Source organism: Drosophila tropicalis, unplaced genomic scaffold (assembly GCF_018151085.1).
Source record: "Drosophila tropicalis isolate 14030-0801.00 unplaced genomic scaffold, ASM1815108v1 contig_805, whole genome shotgun sequence".
Taxonomy (NCBI): Eukaryota; Metazoa; Arthropoda; class Insecta; order Diptera; family Drosophilidae; genus Drosophila; species Drosophila tropicalis.
This window is the reverse complement of record NW_027173295.1, coordinates 1,816,932-1,838,060: the sequence shown is the minus strand read 5'-3', so window position 1 is coordinate 1,838,060 and position 21,129 is coordinate 1,816,932. Positions and strand designations below refer to the sequence as shown.

Genomic DNA, 21,129 nt, shown 5'->3' with positions numbered 1-21,129 from the left:
TACTATTATTAATATTTCTTGTATGCTTTTTGTTTTACAGAACAGAACACAATTGCTAAAAATGTTCAATCATAGAAATTTAATACCAAAGATGTGAACAAACAAAGAAATACAAATAACAAACAAACATATACATACATAGAGAGAAAGCAAGCAAGTAAACAAGAAAGCAAGAGGGAAAGAGAAACGGAATTAAAAAAAAGTGTAAATCAGTGCAAACTAACAAAAAAACAAAAAGACCAAAAAACAGAAGAGAAATGGAACTGCAAAATACAAATCATAAAATAAAGGAAAAATTCATTTAAATGCCAAAAATTAAAATTCAAATATTGAAATATAAACGCAATACGATAACCAAAAAAACTGAATAGAATCGTATCGAATCGAATCGAATTGAATCGCATTAAAACGAACCGAAACGAAACGAATCAAAATAAGACATCATCAACATCATACATACAACCAACAACATCTTTTCCTTCTCCTCCTCTACTTCCCCTCTACTGCAGCGCCCACAAAACGCTTTGAATGTGCTTGAGTGAATTGAATGCAAAGAAGATCCAAGGAGAACGCCAAGCGAAGACATCATAACAAAGAGTATATATATTAAATATATATACATACACACTGAGTTAACTAAAAATCGGTGCAACATTGCGTCAATATCATCATTAACCACATTGGCAACATGTTGCTGAGGCGCTTACAACAAATCAGCAACGGCGGCAACAAGACGCTAATCGGATTTCAATGGAACCCCAAGGGTCTGCTGCTGTTGCTGTTTAGCTTGGCATTTGCCATTGGCCAAAGTACAGCTCAAATTGGTAAGTTTTACCTGTTTTGATGGTCTCTACTTATGTATTTTCTAGCAAATCAATTTAAAGCAAGATAGAAAACAAAACAAGAAGATAAATTACACTAACAATATCAATATGGGTGGGTCGCTTTTAGATGGAATGTGGGTAGAGACAACTCTTTGCAATAATTACAAAAATCCCTTGTCAACATTTGCACAAATCAAAATTTGAAAAAAGCATTTCATTTAAAATGCAAATACCAGATGAAAGCCAGACACACTCACACACACACACACACACACACACACACTCACACGTCTAAAGATCCAATTTTCTCTCTTCGAGAGAGATTGAAGTGCACACTAAAAGCCGGCATATGGCAGCAAATACATATAGACGATATCAACATACATATATAGTCATAACAATTTCATTAATTTTTCTCTTTTTGCCAAGAGCGGATGGAAAAAGTTGTCAATTTGCATATTCAATTGCTATATTCAGTGTAGATTGGTAGTCCAGACGGACCCCACTGACGACTACCAACAACGATAACGGCAACAACAAGTCCGACTCTAGTCGACTCAACTCGACTCGATTAGAAGTGGCAAATGCCTAACTGACTGACTCTCTGTTTGTATGATTCATTCATTGTGCCTATCTACCTTACCCAATTCTCTTTGGATACGCATATGTATGTATTTGGCCATAGTTGAACACGAAATTGGATGCAGTTGGACTTTAACTAATTGAAAGTGTCATTCAGTTTTTGTTGTTTCTGTTTCTGCTTAAATCATGTACATAATAATTAACTACAATTCGAGTTCACATCCTATAGAACTTGCTCCACATCCATCTGTCTTTCTGTTTGATAAGCAAGTAAAATCAACAAGACAAATCACAGACATATTGGCATTATCGCAAATGTTACACGATTATATGTATATATATATATTGACTAATTCGAACCACCTGCTTTCCGAAAAGCAAAAAAATAAAAAGTAAAAAAAAAAAAATTTTCTTCAATTCAACAATTGAAGAAACGTAACGGAAATTTATTTCGCGAAATTCAAAGCGACACATCGTCAAATGTATCTTTCATTTCCCTACCATCCCCTGCCACCTCTTACTTTTCACTATGCATGTGTTGCTGATAATGTTAATGCTGTCAGTTGCTGTTGTGATGTTGTTGTTGTTGCTGCTGCACATGACATTCAATTGCCACAAATCAAGATAAGACGAAGGCGAATAAGAAAAGCAGAGGCAAAACCAAAGCCACAGCCTGTCTTTGAAAGAAGGGGTCTGGGATATGCTTGGAGAGGCAAATTGTAAAAGGCGGGGATGGCATGTAAATGTATATATATAGGGCTTCAGCTAACTCGGAAAATGTTCCTTTTCCCTTCCCCCTTTCGCTCTCTCTCTATGCCAACACGTGCCAATTGTTGTTGCCTGTGCTGTTCTGTACTGTTCTGGCTATGCTTTTGCTTCATCGTCTTTGTTCCGTTTTACAAATCACACACCCACCCACACACACACACATGGGGCACGCACACACATAGATGAGTATCTGTGTGACAACATCACATGCTGCATTGTATTGTAATGTTGATAACAACATAAAATAAAATTTGCTGCCTGTGCGTGCTTAAACTGGAATGGGGTAGAGGTAAAAGGAGGAATGGAGGGGCGTATGGTGGGCAGAAGGGAGTCTCTTACGCGTTTGTGCTTTTTGACTTTTAAAATGTTTTTTAAATTTAACTGGATTTAAATGGCAGCCAGAGAGTTGTTAAAAGCTGATGACTGAACATGAGACACATAACGAGGCGTATACTTGATGTAATTTGTCTTATGACAGCCAGTTGACATTAGAACGAACTGAAAGGGAAGAACGAAAAATAAAAATAAAAAAAAAACATCAACAACAACTGATTGAAGTGACACGAAAAATGACAAAAGGATTTTGAAGTAGGACAAATATTATCTAATTGCAATTAATCATTTATCCAATTGAAATCTCCTTCGCCATCAATCTCTCGTTACCATTCATCGTTTCATTTTTCATTTACTGCTTTTTCCTTCATTTCAAGTCCATTTAACCTTTTTTTTCACCCCTTTCCAACTGCTTTGACTCCTTTATCTAAATATAATTTATAAATCTAATAATTTCACTTTCCCTATACAAATTATTTTTAAATTCGAGCTATAACTGAGCATGCCAACAAATTGTTAAAAGACATTCGTCAGGCACAAGAGCTGTATAGGTATTTATGATCCGAATCATATTTTAAAATACATATATATAGGGCTGACATTGAATTAATGAGCCGTCTAATACTAGACATCAAAATTTAACAAGTGATTTAATAGAATTTTACCAATAATTTTATAGAATTCAAATTAAATCAAATTTTACTTTGCATTTAGTCTGGGATTCTGATATTTATTGTGCTAATTATTCTTTAATTTCTATCATACATAAATGAATATTTTAATTTACTAATATTTCGTGCTTCTACCCAACAAATTGGGTTTATTAACTAGAACCCAAAAGGTCAATTAATCAACATGAAAAGCTTTTTAGAAACGACATCATTGAAAAATTGCCTCGTCTTACTCGCATTTTATTAAATGTCTATAAAAATAGCACAATGATATAACAACAAAAAAAAAAAAAAAGAAACAAAAAAACAATACAGAGAACAACAAAAACAAAAATCGAAAATGCCAAAACATTTGTTTCACACAGAAACAAATTTTGCTGATGTTTCGTTGTAAATTCTGTTCAAGTGAATGCTCGAAAGGAAATGACAGAGGCAAAAAACGGGTGGTGGTGAGGAGTGAGGGGAAAAAAGTAGAAGCGTAAATGTTTTCTCTTGTTATTATTTATAGACAAATTCATTTTGTTCGAGCAATTGAACAATGTTGTTTTTGGGTTCATTTTTTTTTTTTTTTTTTTTTTGTTTTGACTTTTTGGGTTTTTCTTGACGCTTTTCCATTTTCCATTTCAGACATTGGCAATGGCAATTGAGCGCAACTAACCATTAAATACAGACTATGTGCTCTTCCCCTACTCCTACCCCTAGCATTTTACATGTATATGTATATATGGTCATGTTGATCGGCATAAACCAAAAAAAAACTAAGAGAGACCAAAATATAGCCAGATGTTGTCATATCAAGTTGTCTTATACAGCAGCAACAACAACAACAACAAAAAGTAGAATATATAATGCACACTATAAACTAGGCAAAATGAAAACTCAAATGAAAGTCATAAAAGCATAAAAAAAGCATCAGGAAGGGCCGTAGGATGAAGGGAGAAATATGCAAGAATAAAACAAAATGAATGGGAAAATGGTTGGCAAGCATTTTCATTAAGGCAAGATGGCAATGAATGGAATGGGGGGAGGCCAGAACAAACCAAAGAAAAACCGGCGCAAAAGTTTGCACATAAAATTTGCTTTTACGCTAAACGTGTGAAGAATTTGCACCACAAACTTCTTTTAGCCAGTTTATGCGCTTAGAATATACATATATACAAACATATCTGCTTGTATATAGATATATGTACATATATTTATATATACATACATACATACATATAAACCATTCATACCATCTCGGGTTTTTTTTTTTTTTTTTGCTCTGTACCGCTATAAAAATGTATAATGAAAACTTTTGCCTCATAAAACATATTCAGATGACGAGCAAGTCGAGAAGGCAAATAAAGTCAGGCAGTCATTGGTAGGGGCTGATAGGGGCAAGAGGCAGTGAGAAGCGGTTTGATTGCACCTCCGACTCCCCCAACATTATTACATTTGCCTCGCCATTCCACTCTCCTCGACGGCGACTCTTGTTATCTGTCCAACACTCCAAGTTGAGTTTCTTCCCATGCAACCAAGCATGTTTCAGGTTTGCAGCAGGCAAGTCTCAGATTTTTCGAAAACAAAGCTGAGAAAAAAAAGGAAAATGCACATTCCACAAATGCATTTCTCATGCATTTTTTTTCTTCCATCGTTTTGAGGCGCAACAAAAAGCCAAAAGAGGAAATGCATATTTAAGTCAACAGCAAACATCAACAACCGGCAAACAGCGCCCTAAGAATGACTCGTATATACATACATTTGCCTGTTTGTGTGTATGCGTGTGTGTGTGTGTGTGTAATGTTAATTTAATTAAATCAACTAAAAGCGACAATGGCAACAAGAACAACAGCAACACTTACCTTCCTACCAACCCCCCACCACTTTACCCGAAATAACCCGCAAACAGCAGCAACTAAAAACAATCTTCACTTTCTCACACGAAACACCTGCAATGCTGCTGCTAATGTTGTAGTTGTTGTTGTTGTTGTTGGCGTTGTTGCCGGTGTCGCTGGTGTGTTGTTTTTTGTTGTTCTTGTTGGTTTTATTGTTACCTTGCGTGCAACATTTCATTTCAATTGCTTAGCTCGGCCCGTTCATCATCAGCCAGACCTCCCACTCTTCTCCCGCACTTGCTCTCCCTCTCTCTCACTCTCTATGCGTCTCTTTCGTTTTTGACTATTTGAACACAACTCTCGCCATATTCTTGATATTTTCTTCTTGTTTGTATTTTTTTCTAGTCACATTAGCGCTTTGTTGTTATTGTAGTAATTAATTTGGCCAACTCTTTGCAACTCTCTCTCTCTACCTCACTCTCATTCTCCCTTTTCTTGTATACCCTTTCTAAGAAACCAAACCTCAATTGGGTAGAATTTCAATTATAATCCTCAGACAGGCGAACTAATATTTTGGCCAAGGCACAAAGTTTTTTTTTTTGACGTTTCGGACATTGTTCTTATTGAGGCCATGTTAGCTAGACTTTGGTTTGCACCTTGATCTGTATTTACTCTTAAATATTATAGTCGAAACTTTTCTAAGACTGAGTTTCCATAAAAATTTCTAATATATTGAGGTTAGAGCACAACTTTTTCGAACCTAAAAAAGTTAACAAGTCGATTCGTATTTCTATTTTTATGTTCATTCTGTTCTGTTTTATTTCTTATTTTTTGTCGTAACTCTTATCGTTAGGTTTTTTTTTCTATTTTTTTTTTTTTTTTTTTTTGTAATTATTATTTATTTTCAAGGGTCAGTGATTTTCTGTCGCTGTCTGGGTCGCATTTTTTTATTTTCTCAGTTTCTGTCCATTCTTGATTCAATTCCATTTTTAGCGTGTGAAAACGAATGTTGTAGACTAAGTAGATTGCGTTGAGACAAAGAGAATGAGATTGAAAGACCTAGGAAAAAAACCAAAAAAAAAGGGGATATTTCACAAAAAGAGCGGATAAAAAAAAAAAGAACATGAAAATCAAGAAGAAGAATTGCTTAACTCAATAAAATGAAAATTGTGAAATTGTTAACTTGTTAGGTTGTGTTTGTGTGTGTGTGTTTGTGTGTGTGTGTTCTGCCTTTAATCTCCCCTTTTTTTAGCCCAGTCATGGCATCCATTTAAGAGCTCATATATGTAAAAGCGTGGGGAGGGGTATGCCACCGTCAAAGGGCAGGCTATACATTTTCTAGTTTGCATTGGCACAGTCCTCTATTCAGCTCCTCTTCCAACTTTGTCCTACTACTACTCCTGCTTCCTGTTGCCTTGCCCGCTTTTCGCCTTTGGTCGCGACAACACAACAAGCTCATCAAAGGCCAGAGTAAAGAGGGGAGAAAACAAAAAAAAAAAAAAAAACTGTTGTACAAGCCACAGGGCAAAGGGCAGGACAGGAGAAGATTGAAGGCAAGACTTTGTAGTAGTAGTAGTAGCAGCAGAGCTGAACTATATGCAATAGCAACAACTAAGCAGCAAAAGGAAAACTATGCATTTTTGCAGTTTTTCACGAGAACCAGAAGCTGATGCCCAACAAATGCTAATGAACAGAGAAAGACAGCAATAGACAAGTTGGCGAAATGCAACAAAAAAAAAAAAAAAAAAGAAATGAAAAACATTAAAGAAAAGGGAACTAACAATAAAGCCTTTTACATGCTTCTTTCATTTTTTCTTGCCTTTTCATTTATTCAGATTTTTCTTTTTTTCGCCCCCGCCCAAGTTTGCTAAATTAATAATTCCAACTAGAGGAAAAAAAAAAAAGAGAAGAAAAATAAAAGGGTACCAAAAGCGCAAGTGCATAATTAATTAAATAATAAGCCAGACAACGAATAGAGAAACGGCCTATAACAACACCACCCATCACCACCCAACAAGGCACCATTTTTCACCCACACAAACACTCTTTATATACATACTCTCTTCATATTGCCCATCCGCCTCAACTGCAAGTCATTACATTTAAATTTTATGATCTTGTTTTGAGCCATGTTTTCAATGCAGCTCGTTATGTTTTCATGGACTGCATAAATTTTTGGCAAAACTCAGACAAAAGGCAACTCATTTGTAATAGTTGTTGCCTCCCCACTCCCGCCCCCACCCCCACTATCCATACATTTGTTCGGGGTAAATGCATACGGCAACATAATTAAAACTGCGTGGCAGTTGGAAAACCTAAAACAAAAACCAAATTCCAACTAAATTTCGTTCATTAAGCAGAGAGCCAAAAAATGGAAAGAGACAATATACATATGTGCATGTGTATTGGACAGAGAGAGAGAGAGAGAGAGACAGCGTGAGAGGGGTGAGCTAAACAGAAACATAACTACATAAATGTAGTACATAAAATCCACAAAAATACATAACAATATCCCTGTATGCAACAACATGCAGAAGGAGGAGGAGCAAAGAGAACGAAAAGTGCATAATTAATGCATTAAGACAATGATGGGTTGGGTAGGGATGGGTAGGGGAAGGGGGGCGGCAACGGCAAAAACAAGACAAGCAACAAATGTTACTGGCAATTTGCAATTTGTTACAGATGTCATCAAAACCGATTTGCATCAGACGCATAAAAAGAACCTCATCAATGACATACTTCTCCCCGCCCATTCATAATGATGACGTTGGTGAAACTAAATTTATAATTTCGATTCAATGTACAATGTTAATTTGACAAAAATTCATAATTAAATTTGATTACACATTTCAAAGGCTGTGCAGAATCAACAGCTAAATGTAGCCCAACCTTTCAATTCGATTTTAAATACAATTGACTATATAAATACATAACATAAAATAAAATTTGCTGCCAACAGCAATTTTATATCTGATTTCATAGTCATTCCATCCATCTATTTTCTATATATTTTAGCCAGGTTCTCTTATGAATTCTAAACAAATTCTCAGAATCGAAAAAATTAATAATTCTTTGTCATTTCCTTTTTAATTTTTTCAACAAATCGTTAATGCATTTATTTTATTATTTCCCAAGAAAATTTCGTAGTAATCTTTTGTCTAATTTGTTATAATTTATCTTCATTCGCTATATAAACTTTCGAACTTTATTTATTAGGTCAATATCCTGTTTATGTTGGCTTAATTTAAAGGTATTATTTCATATTCATTTGCGCAAAATTATAACAGGCAACGTCTGACACCTAAATAGTTCTCTATATTTAGCCACCAGATAGATAAATTGAAGACTAAGTTGTCACTTTTTAATGAAGCTAGTTTAATTTTATTCTTTTATATATAGCAAAACTTTTAATGCTTAATATTTATGCAATCAGATAGATACCTTAAACACACATAGATTCAGTCCACTCATTTAATAAAGTGCCTTATGGTGGCTCTTGACCAGTAAGTCATTTTTGGTAGTAGTAGTACTTACAATAAGTATGTTTGCCTATATTTTAGTTACTCTGTTGCTGCAGTTGTCTTTGTGTATATTTATTCTCCATTCTTATTTGGGCAGTCTTGGGAGACGTAGCTTAGGTGGAAACCCTCTTAAGTAAACCAAATTGCTAACTAAGCCAGCGGAGACCCACAAAAGCAAGGCAAAACTCACAATCAGCCGCCGTTTTGCTGAGGCTCAACATTTCACAATATTTATTTAGCTTTTTTTATTTTTCTTTTCTTTTTTGGTTTCTGTTTTCTTTTTTTTTTCGGCTGAAGAGTATAAAAGAATAAAGTTAAAGTCGATGGGGACCCTGAACAGAGAGAAAAGGAGGGAGAAAGAGAGCTTAATGTACCGCCATATTTGGGGGCTGTGGAAATGCCCCCGGGGATTGTCTAGAATTACATATTTTCTCATGTAGAAAAGAAGGCCGGGAAGGGAGATAGATAGGTAGGTGGCTAGGGGTGGGGAATGGGTGGAGAGGACGAACGCCCTGTGCTTGATAAATTCCCGTTTTGACAGTCGAATTAACCTGTCATGTTTGTTATTTCTGGGGGTCTCTCCACTCCGTCCCAGTTTCAAACTCCATGGCATAGCCAACTCCGCACTTCACTCTATGGTTTTTGTGGTAAGCAACAACCAAGAAATCAAAGAAGAACAAAATAACGTTGACTGCTTTGTGGCGCTTAGACATGGACAATAAACCAGCCAACATCCATGAGCAGCGCGACGTCATCGCATATGCAAAATGGCTGAAACAAAAAGCGAAAATAACAACAAAAAGATAGAGGGAGATAGAGAGAGAAAAGAATAAAAAATCAAAAAGCGCATTTGAAAATTATGCGCTAAAGTTTTTTGTTTTTATTTTTCTTTTTTGAAGTATGACTATCCAGCCCCCTACTTCACCCCGTTTCTTGTTGACTTGTCAGAGACTGACATTTCCGTTTTTTTTGTTTTTTTTTGGGTTCGTGCGGGTTCTTGACATTGCATAAACTGTCATTTAGTTTGTACAACATGACAGTTGGCCATTCATTTAACGCTGAATGACACACTGAGACCATGCGAGAGGGATATACAGAGAGTAAAAGAAAACGAGAGAGAGAGAGAGAGAGAGAGGGAAAAAGAGACAAATGGAATACTGTCTAAAGATGCTCAAGCATCGAAAGTCAAAGTCTCCAAGTTGCAGCTGAAGCACATGCAGTTCCGCTGCCTTTTAAGATTTAAGATGAGAAAATTTTAGCAGGGTGGTGTCAGCATAAATTAAATGATCCTCCTGTCATTTCCTCTAAGACCCTTTCGCCCCTTGCCTTTCGCCTCATGAAGTTTCGTTTCCCACTGCATTCCTTGCATGAGGCACACGCACCTGTCGCACCTGCTGTAGCGAATGGCAACGTTGTGATTCACAAGTTAAATGGCTGCATTTCTTTTCACTCAAGTTGCAAATATTTGCTAATGTCCCTCTACTAGGAACCAGCAAGAGCAGCAGCAGCAGGAGGAGCAGTGTGTGTGGGGTGGCGGGTGCAGTGTCGGAGCTCATGCATAATGGCCATGTCCCCACCACCCGCCACCACTGCCACTGACATTGATAAAATGCATCGCGTTAAACAAATTCTTGAGGCGTTCATTCGTTATTTCGTTTGTTTGTTCGTTTGCTGCAGTTCAAAGTTGACATTGTTAAGATTTGTTACCTTTGTTTGTTAAGAAAAAAAATACTAGCTGGTCGGACTTAAAGTTTTGAAATATCTTCTTCGGTTCTGACCAAACAAAACAGAAAGAAAGAAAAGAAAACCCTTTATTTTCTTAGTAAGTAATCCAATACCAGTTAACCCAAGTCGTACCCAACTCAAGTGGTACGCCCATAACCTCGCAACCAAAGTCAGTTCAAATCTATGCTCATTGTCCTTTTGCTTGGTTACAAAAGTCTCAACTTGTACAACCTGCCAGTCTTCCTCCCTCTCCTCCCACTCTACCTCTCTCGCTCTCTCTCTTTCTCTCTGTATCTCCTGTCACCCATCTGTCTATTTGCCTGTTCGATAAACGGGTTGGTCGCTTTTGCAACATGCCACAAAATCAATGAGCATAAAGTATTTGCAAACAACAACTAGGCAACCAAACGACCAGCCAGAGAGTCACTTAGTCAGTCAGTCTGTTTGTCAGTTAGTAAGTTCAGCCAGTCAACCAACTGTCGACAGCAGTTCGAACAGTTGGCAAATTTTGAAAGTGAAATTTAATACTTTGGAGACGCTGTCCACACATTTGCTTTGCTGCTTCTGTTTATCACCCATACAACATGGAACATTTGCTTCCAAAACAACTTCAGGCCACATCTATGGCTTCCCCTTCTTAACGCACACATACACCTCCCGTTTGATCACTTCTGCTTACCCTTTTTATGTGGCTCCTTGATTGCTTCTTCCGTTGCCATCTTGTCAGGAGTTGCAAATATAGAAAATCTGTCAAGTGATTAACCCTGAAGCAACTAAACTAAACCTGAAGTAAAACATTTGCCATAATGTTTCATAATATATTATGTCCCTTTGCTGGCCTAACTCTACCTCTTCTTTTTGGTAAGCTTTAATATTTTGATTACTTTCTTTCTTTCTTGTCTCTCTCTCTCTCTTCCTTTTGTTAATTTTTTGCTTGCTCGCCAGGTTTTTTTTTTTTCTTTTGCCATCAGCTCTCAAGTTTTGCTTTGTCTTAATCGCTTAATGAATTGTGAGGTTTTCAATTACAACGGAAATTATATTTTGTATACTTCCGCCTAAAAATAAAAAAAATGATTAACAAAAGAAGGAGGCAAAATGTTTTGTGTATAAAAAGGATTCTTTAATATTAAGTTTATGAGTGATAATTCTAATTAGTAAACTTCTAATGTTTGTTTTATATCGATTCTTAAAAGTTATATAAGTTTTTTAAATAATTTTATATATCTCCCCCTTTTGAGCCAAGGGTTTCGGCATTATTAATTCAGGAAAAATGAATCATCTTTTGCACTTTTCTTAGGTGTCCTTCATTAAATCTAAATGAAATCAGTTGGTTAATTAAATATATGAAATAAAACAAAACTGGAACTAATATGCCTTACAATTCTTAGTTTTTGGAATTTGTTTTGATTTAATGAATACTTTATTTCTGTGAATAATTTTTTTTTTAGTTTTTAGCAGATTGACCTATCTAAAAGCATTTTATATTTTGCCGCATTGTTTCTATTGAATGACTAATGCCCACCTAAGTTTATTTTCGTATAAACAGCACAAAACGAGAAATAGAGAGACAGAGTGGGAAATAGCTAAAGAGAGACGGGGATACATGTAGATACTTTAAAAAGCTATTAACAGATTGCATGTGGCCTGCTTTGGGCACTTAAACAGCAAATTGGTTCAAAAGGCGAGACTGCTGCTACTACTACTGCTGCTGTTGATGATTTCCCCCGCCGTAGCTGGGTGAGAAAATGTAGAGTTTTTGGTTGTGGGGGAGGTGAAAGGTAATTATAGCAACAATGAGTCACCCGCGCTCTACTTATAATCCTATTATAGTCGGGTATATGGTATTTGTAAAAGCGTGTTCCTAAGCATGCATTGGCATGGTCCTCCCTAGCACTTTACTTCACTCTCGACTCTTTAGTACTCTCTGTTTAACCATTTCACTATTCGTTATTTCTTTAAGTTCCTTTCATTGGTCTCATCTCTCTTTTTCTTTTCGCTTTTCTTTTCTCTTATCTACCATCTTATTGTAAATAAATCATTTTCACATTTTCAGTCTAAGAGCTTAAGATCCTGCAAAGTCCAAACCCAAACCGCATTTGTTGCGGTAACTCCTCTCCTCTTTGCCCTTCTCACCACATTCTCGTTGGCCAAGCAGTGTGATATGTGTACTTAAGAACTTAAAAACTTAACCCCAACTTTTAGTTTAGTTTTCAAGTTGTGAAGTTGTCTTGCGGCTGCATTAAGTTTCCCCGTTGTCCAAGTCAAAGGTGTTGTTGTCCGGCGCTCCAAAACGGAATCGACGACCAAGAAGTGCCACAAATGTAAGGGATGCGGGTTGAATGTGAAAAGGGGTAGAGATATGGGGGGATAGTCCGGGCCGAACGTGAAGGCAGCTTTCATTTTGTAATTTGTTCAGTTTATATTTGCATTAATGCGACATTGTATGTATATAAAAGTGAGAGAGGCAAAAAAAAAATCAACTTCTTAACAACATTAACTTTCCCCTCAGTCTATCTGTCTGTCTCTCTTTTTCTGTCTGCCAAATCTGACAAAGAACTTTTTCTCGTATGTAAATATAAATACAAAATGAGGCGGCAAGAAAAACAAAGTTCAAACATATTTAAATTAGGCCTGAACGCATTTTAATGATGATGGAAAGTTTTTCACTCTGCCCAGGATAAAAGTTTTTCCCTGACAGCAGCAGCAACAGCAACAGGAACGAGATTTTTCGTAGCTTGTTAGCGGAGTTCCATGTTGCTAGGAGTGACATGCTCCATGCTCAGTACTTTTTCTCTCTCTCTCTCTCTTTGTCTTTGAACTGCTCCTCCCTTGTCATAATATTATGTAGTATAATGTGTAATTCTTTATTAGTACAACTTTCTTTTCAACATTGCGTCAAACGTCAACTCCAGCTGCAAAATGAAGTTGTCAAGTCAGGCAAAATAAATACACTTGCAATATCAGTGGGTGACAAAGTTTTTGCTTTCAATCTTAAAGAGATACGCTTTGTTAAATTCAACAGCTTAAAAGTAAAAACTCTTAAAGTAAATCAATTATTCTGTTTTGCAATTTGACAGAAAATGTTCTATGTTCTTAATAGGGACCTACATATCTACATGCAACTCATACTTTAAATAGTGTTGGGTCGTTAAAGATAAAACAAATAGATTTATCGATTTCTTAATTATAAATATAGATTCGCTCTATCTTTAGTCAGAAATGCTTTATTCGTTGCACATCAACATCATTCAACATCTGTTAATAGATCCTTTACCAAGAGTATAGAACGGGATCAGGGACCTCAGAAACGTTAGAAATGGAATAAACAAATGATTCAAATGAACAAATGAGTCAGTGTGCTTCTAAGTGACTGAGTAACTAAACTTATTTACTAGTATGATTTCGATACAATTATTAGCTTGAAATATCGCTTAAAGACTTTTAAACTGCAACCAAAAAGAAAATCCAATATACCATACCTACTTTAAGAGCACGACAACATTTTAAAATTCTTTTCAAGGAACATAAAGAAGGAAAAACAACCATAACGTGAATAACAACCAAAAACAAAACAGACAAAATCGGTCAAAAGCTATAGGGTAGATTCTTCATCTCTCTTTTTTTGATAGGCGGCCGTTTGCTTCTTGCGATTGTTGAATTTAAGCGGCTTTTGCTTATCGCTTGACATTTTTCTGACTTGTGCAATAGTCAACGTACGAACGAATCAACAAACCAACTGATATGAGGGCGTGGCAGGAGGTAGAATGAAAAAGCAAAGGAAACAACAGCAGCCTACCTAGAAATGTACTTCCTGTGTGTTTTTTTTATGTTTTTGTTGTTTGTTAACTGCACTTTTTGGGCCATGCTATATTTTACATGTTTGGCAGTTTGGGCCAAAAACCACAACAAAAGATTGCCAAAAGATGAGTTGCCCCGAGTTACTATATACATATACATACATACGTACATGTACATATAAGTATATATGTATACTTATATATATCTGTGGTAACTCAAATGCATGAGATGTTGAGGTTGGGGGTGTTTGAAAGAGATTATGCAAGAAAGATACCTGATAAGTCTCTTGTACGTGTACAGTGTACAAACACATGTATGTACATATATGTATTTGCTTTTTTCGTATTGCTGTGTCAGTCAAAAGAATTGAATTTAATTGGCAATATATAGATTGTCGTTACTTGTTAGCAAAAGTCAATAAAACTTTTGCCTATGGTAATATAAAACCATTGACATCAGTAACAATAAACAACAACCAGCAACCAACAAAAAATTGCCAAAGAGAGAGGGAGAGATAGACATCCTTACTCTATATGCATAAAAAAAACTTGTTTAACTGCAAAAAAAGGGTTACACAAGAGAGAGCGAGAGAAAGAGAGAGGGAGAAAGAGAGAGGGCAAAAAAAAAAAAAAAAAACACCTTTCCAGGAGCCGCAGCACTTAATTCGCTTTCTTATCAAAGCAGCAGCAGGAGTCCAACAGTTGGCCTCTACCTTCAAGCTCACCTCCTAACCGCTCCCATCCCTTGGTGGTATAAATTGTTGAAGTGTTCGCAATTCACCACCAACGCAACTCAACTGAATTCTCTTACCTCTTCTTCTGGTGCTGCTGCTTCTGCTGCTTTGTGTGGTCCAACAAAAAAGTTTTTTAATAAAAATATTAAATTTGCATATGTTGCTCCGAGAAAGGAGGAAGTCAAGCAAGACCAAGCCAGGCCAGAGTTTTGGGGTTGCCTTTGGCTACCTGTGGTAGGAACTGCTTCTGCCGCCGGAAGTGGTTAACCTGTGGCAAAATTGGAAGACAAAGAGAGAGAGAGAGAGAAAAAAGAGAAACAGCGGCCTAGAGATATTTATTCGCCGTTTGTTTTTTCCCCCCTTCTTCTTTTATCTTACTTGGTGTGGAAATTCGCGTGGGCTAGACAACTCCATATGGCCAAAGATACAAAGCATTTGCCAAATTAAGTTCAAGTGAGCTTAAGAACAGAAAGGTTTGGAACACTTTTGGGGAGAAACGAACCAATGTCAAGAGTATTATTTATAAACTTACCATTTTCCCACCATTTGACCTTATTAAACATATTGGCCTTTGCGTTTTAACTTTCACATTTATTGGTAAATGTTGTTGATTGAAAATATTTATTAAACTGTTAAAGAAAGTTTTGACAAAAAGTCTCAACACGATAGCCACACACAAAAAACATATGTTCACAGAATTCATAAATAGAAAATGAATCTATTTATATACAAATGTGTAGTACATATGTACATATGTATGTATGTACATATATGGTCAAATATATGTATAAATTTGTCAAGTCGTTTCAATTTCCTTCAATGCCATGCCGTTCTGTCTCTCTCTCGCTCTCTTTCTCTGTTTGTCTGCCTTCATCGTTTTGTGATTGCAGGTGATGAAGAGGGAACTTTCGACCCAAAAGGACTCTGTGATAATCTAATCCAGAGTTAAAAATTATGTCACAGCACTCGGGAGACAAATTCCTTCTCATTTCTAACTTGACAACCTTCCCTCATCATCATCTCTCCGCGCCATACTCTTTCACATGTCTGGGTCATTTCGTTTGACCTTTTGCTCGTTTTTGTTGTATAAAGTGTTGAAAATGAAGGAAAAAACAAACAAAAAACATTAAAAAAAAGCAACCAAGAGAATATATGTAACAACAAAACAAACTAAAACACGACAAGGGAGTCCTCACACAACGACCCACATTGCGGCTCTCTGTCCTCTTCATTTCGTTGACATTCCCTCCCGCTGCGTCAGTTTTTCACATTTCCGTTCCGCCTGTCTGTCCGCGCGTCCGCCCGTTCGTTCGTTCGTTGGTCTCGTGAAAAGGCCAAAATGATGTTGTTAGACTATTACGGCTAACCGTAGAGTCAACTAGTACCGTTTCTGGTGGCTTTTCACCGTTATGGTGAGTTTTCTACACAAAAGTCGATGCAGATCCAAATTTTTTTATAGACTTTTGGAATTCTCATTTTTATTCATGACGTTCGCTATTCCAGGGTAACCTTAAGTCGGTGCTTTGAAATGTAAACGAGAATGCTAGTTTTTTTTTTGTTTCTATTTTGTTGTTTTGCATTGAATAAATTTTGCATGCTGGCAACACATTTGCCTAGCGACTAACGGAAAGGACTTGCCCCTTTTGCAAATTTAAGTTGCCCTTTTTTTACTTTTCCCGCGTAACTTTTCTTTTCCACCATACCCCTCTCGTTCTCTTTGGGTCACCCTTTCTTGTTTATGTCATGTTACTAATGTTTTTCGGACGTAATTACACTTGGACTTTGAACATGTTTAGGTTTAAAAGTGTTCCTGGATCATTAGTTTGTTTGGGAGTTTGTTCTTTGTTGATTGATGGGCCAAGTGAATATTTTTCTCCCCCTGAACTTCAAGTTGGCCAAAATAGTTAATATGCATACATACAAATTGCTATATCAAGTTAGTTGAGTCAAATAAACATACATACATATATACACAAATACATATGTATATCTAAATGAACGACGACTCTGACCAGGGTCGCTGGCATTCAAGCAAAACCAGACTAAACAACAGCAATTGCATTTAAAGTGCTCTTCCAAACTACCTGCAGCAGGGGTCAGAAAGTGCAATGAAATAAAGCGATTGTTACGCTCCGACTGGCAAACGGCTTGACGGCCTGACGACCTACAACATGAACTTGTCTAGTGGCCCTTTCTTTCTGTTGCCACCAGCAAGCAGCAGCAAGTACTAAAAAGTGACAGTTGTGATGCAGTTGATCCGCGTGGGCAACGAACCGTTACATGGAATGCGTTCGAAAATATAATTATCAAAATGAAGAGAGTCCAAGAAAAGACAGAAAAACAGAACCAAAACTGAACGGAGGAATAGCACAAAAAACTGCTATATAAGAAATGTTTATGACCGCATTGTTAGGTTGTTAATAATGCTGGGGAAAAAGAAATGGAGAAAAAGAAAGAGAAAGAGCAACGAAATACTATATACAACCACGACTACGACAAACTGTTGCTCAAACCCTATAAATTTCAACACCTAGTCAAAAAGAAAGACCAGCAAAAATGTTGCTTAGCGAATAGAAGAAAATGTAGTGGAAGGAGTAAACGAAAAGAAAACAGAACAGAAGGGGGAAAAGATGGCAGAATATTATTGCTTGCTAGGCATAAATTCCAGTTTATTTCAGTTTATTTCGGACTTTCTGCTAATGCAATAATAACGAATATTTTATATGAACGCAAAAGTTTCGTTTTTTTGCACATGGGCGTAGCCTCAAAAAGAATCTCAATAAGCAAAGTAGAAAAAGCAATCGAAATTTAAAAGGAAAAAAGATCTTTTATGGGTTTTGTATACCAATTGACCATCAATAGATTTATTTCGTTTGTGATATTAATTGATGGTCTCGAACCCATAATCAAAGAATGGCTTAACATTCCAAAACACCAACTTAAGAACATCCATATCTGAAATCGAAGAACTTTTCATATGTTATGTTATTAAGATTTCATACTTGCATACTTGATGGAAAAGAATTCTCTTTGTTTCATATCTAAATTAGATTAAGGGCTACGTCCTTGGTTTGCTAACATTGGCACACTCTTAACATGTGTGTCTGTGTGTGTGTTTGTGTATGTGCGTATTAATTTCACACATTTACACAGCACTTTTATGTCTCATTTTTCTTTCTTTGCGAGAAGGAGAGAAAACAAAATAAAAAAAAAAAAAAGAGGAAAATATAAAAGCAAACTTGCCTACTTTGCAAGAAGGCAAAAATAAAACACACAAGACGAAGTAGAAAAATACACCGAAAAAAAGAAAGGGGGAGAAAGAAAAAGTATACGACACGTAGGCCCAAAACGAAAGCACGAACAACTTTTTTGCACGTCTCAGGGGAACAGGGAGGTGACTTGTTGCCCCATATATGTATGTATGTATGGAGTGTGTTTGTGTATGTCTTGATAAGAGCCATTTATTTGTGTGTGTGTGTGTGTGTGTATGTTCTCTGGGTGGCAGCAAATTGAAATAAATCTTGACAAGTGCGTTGCGTTTAAGCGGCATGAGGACAAGGAACGAGCTCCAACTTCCCAGTTACCAGTTGCCAACCCGCAGCAAGTTATTAACTAGGCTCGGACGCTTGACGTTCCCCCGTGTAGATTAATTATGCTTAGAGAAGACCAGCAACCAGCAAGCCAGCCAAACAGTTGTATGGGTGTGGGTATGGGCTGATTTATATACATATACACACAAACACACACAGAGCACATAGAATGGAAATAGCAAAATGGCCCAGCAAGAACACCAAAAGCTGGCAAAGAAAAATTGACTTAATAATTTAAATGAAAAATGCTTCATTCAAACATTCGTTTCTCTTTGATTAGACTGAAGCGCCGTAAAGGAAAAAGGAGAAAAAAAACCAAACACAAATAGAACACTAGTTAACCATTTGGGTCCTCCTTGTCGTAGTGGCCAGATGTCATACTCTTAGTGAAAGCATAGAAATATCGTATTACCGGGATCTAAAAGCAACACTAAATTTTAATGCGAATCACCTAACGAAACTACCCAAATGCCCATGTACAGGTCCATGTCCACCTCCATAACTATATAAATATATAGTAGTTGGGCTGCTGCTGGCATCAGCTGAATTCCGGTTTTGTTTTTGGTCGCCTCCTGGGAATGGGAGAGAATGTGGGTGAATGGGTTAGATGGAGGCTAAACGGGACGGGGCGGGGGTAAACCATAATTTAATTTAATAACACAGGCAACAGTTGTTAGGCCTGTCGCTTAAGTGGCCAGAGAAAAAGGGTTTTACCCTCGCCCACAAGTTGCATAGAAAAAGGAGAGGTATCAAAATTGGTAAAGGTGCTTCTTGTTGCAGATGCTTGCCTCATAATGATTGTGGTTACAGCACTTAAATCTCAGACATGGCACAAAACAACAAAAACAAGAGCTACAACCAAAGAACAGACAAAAAAAATGAACACAAAAACAAGAGAAGCAAAACGAATTTGGTATGTATAAATTCCCCAACTCTCATGTAAAGTGGCATGACCCTCAAATGTCCTTAAGCTGTCAAAAATGAGTGTCGAACGAGGCATGTCAGTGACGGGGAATGGAACGGAAGGATGGACGTAGAGGTGGAAACAAATGAAACATAAACACAAATTTTTATTTTGTTACTTTTTCATCTCTTACTCACAATAAAATGCCACGGATTCGAGTCGAGTTGAATGAGTCGTCGTCGTTGTCGGCGTTGGCGTTGGCGTCGAATAACTGACGGGAGGGGGGATTGAGAGAAAAAGAATGGCAATATCTAGAGGGGTGTGAGCCGTGAACGTCCGTTAAGTGGCAGTTTCGTCTGCTGGCCACGCGCAACGCCATATTGAAATTATGTTGAGAGTCCGGAAACTGGGCACGATTTTTTTCATTCTTTTTCTTTGCTTTTCTTTTCTGTTTTTACTGTCAAAAATTGTTTGCCACCTTACTGGGGTGGGGGGTTTTGCAGGTCGACTCTCGATCCCAACCTACTTTTTGCGCTAAATCACTCTCACTGTCTCTCTTGCTCTCACTGTCCCTCTCCTTGGACTGCCTGTTGTCTGGTTGGCCAACTTCTGTCTTACTTCATTTACATTCATTCATTCATTCATTCATTCATTCTGTTTGCATACTTTTAGGAGGGGGTCGACGAGGCGTCTTGTTTATCAAAAAATTAAAGGTTAATTTTTTGTCCGAATTCGTTTGCTGTCATTTAATTAGCCCCCAAAGTACAACACCAGCTTAGACACTACGCTCAGGTATTCATCCAATGGTTCGGGCGAGGGATTTCTCAAGTGAGGAATTGTTTTTCAGCTTTATTCATCTTTTTTAGCACTTGTTGTTGTTTTGGTTTTGGTTTTTTAGGGTGGGAGGTGTTTGTCTGTCTGGCTTCTTTGTGTAGGCATGACCTCACGTAGGCTGTTTGTGGCGCTGCCTTTGAATTATCTTGCATTCATATTTCCTTCCTTTCCTTTCCCTCTCCTTATTCTTTTTTTAAGCGTTTTTGTATGTAAAATGATGTCTATGTACTTACATTTGTATATACATATATATATTTTCACAAATCTGAATTTTAATTAGGCTATGCTAATTTTTGTGAAAGCGTCGTTTTTACGTGTTGTTGGCTTTGTTTGCGAATTACTGATTTGAATCTGTTTTGTGTGTGTGTGTGTGTGTGTGAGTGTAAATATATCTGATTTTCATTCGTTTTGTTTAGCTAAATTGTCTATTAATGAAGTCATGCTCTCTGATTTATCTGTATATCAAATTGAAAATTATTTAAAATTCTATTATGAATTAGTCAACAAACATTTATATTGCTCATGAAATAGTATAAACACATACAAATTTAGATCTTTAAAGCTGTGAGTGAGCACAAATTAAGGGAATAATGGCACTTCTTAAAGTGGTTTGCATTTTGCATTATTAAGAAAGTTGGTAATGCCAATACCTGGACTAAACCTTTTTAGTTAGGCGTTTATTCTGCAAGTGTTTCGCTCAGTGTACATATATAGTTTAGCACATGTCATACGTAGACCAAGCTTCTAGCTCTTTCCCTTCAATATGTCTCGTTTATTTGTTTCGTTTTGTGCCCGATAATCAGCGCTATCAAAAACAAAGCACGTTTAAGTTTACCGAACGTGAGGCGAGGGAGGACGAAAAGGTAAGCCAGGAACAAAATAAACAATGAGAAAAAGAACTACTTCTAACTGTTGGCAGACGTGTTAAACGCCTTAAAGTATGTGACAGAAAACACAAACAACAATGTCCTAAACGAGTAAGGGCAACAAAAACGAAACAAGCAAAAGAAAAACTAAAGAAATCTGATG

General features: G+C 36.8%; 1 protein-coding gene across 1 annotated transcript in view; it reads left to right on the top strand.

Moving 5' to 3' along the window:
• The window catches only part of nrm (neuromusculin), a 209,187-nt gene that overhangs the window by 147,417 nt on the left and 40,641 nt on the right, over positions 1-21,129 (top strand). The window contains 1 exon segment of the mRNA XM_068293654.1: positions 41-824. Within this exon segment, the coding sequence (XP_068149755.1) occupies positions 689-824 (136 nt within the window). The 5' untranslated portion in view covers positions 41-688.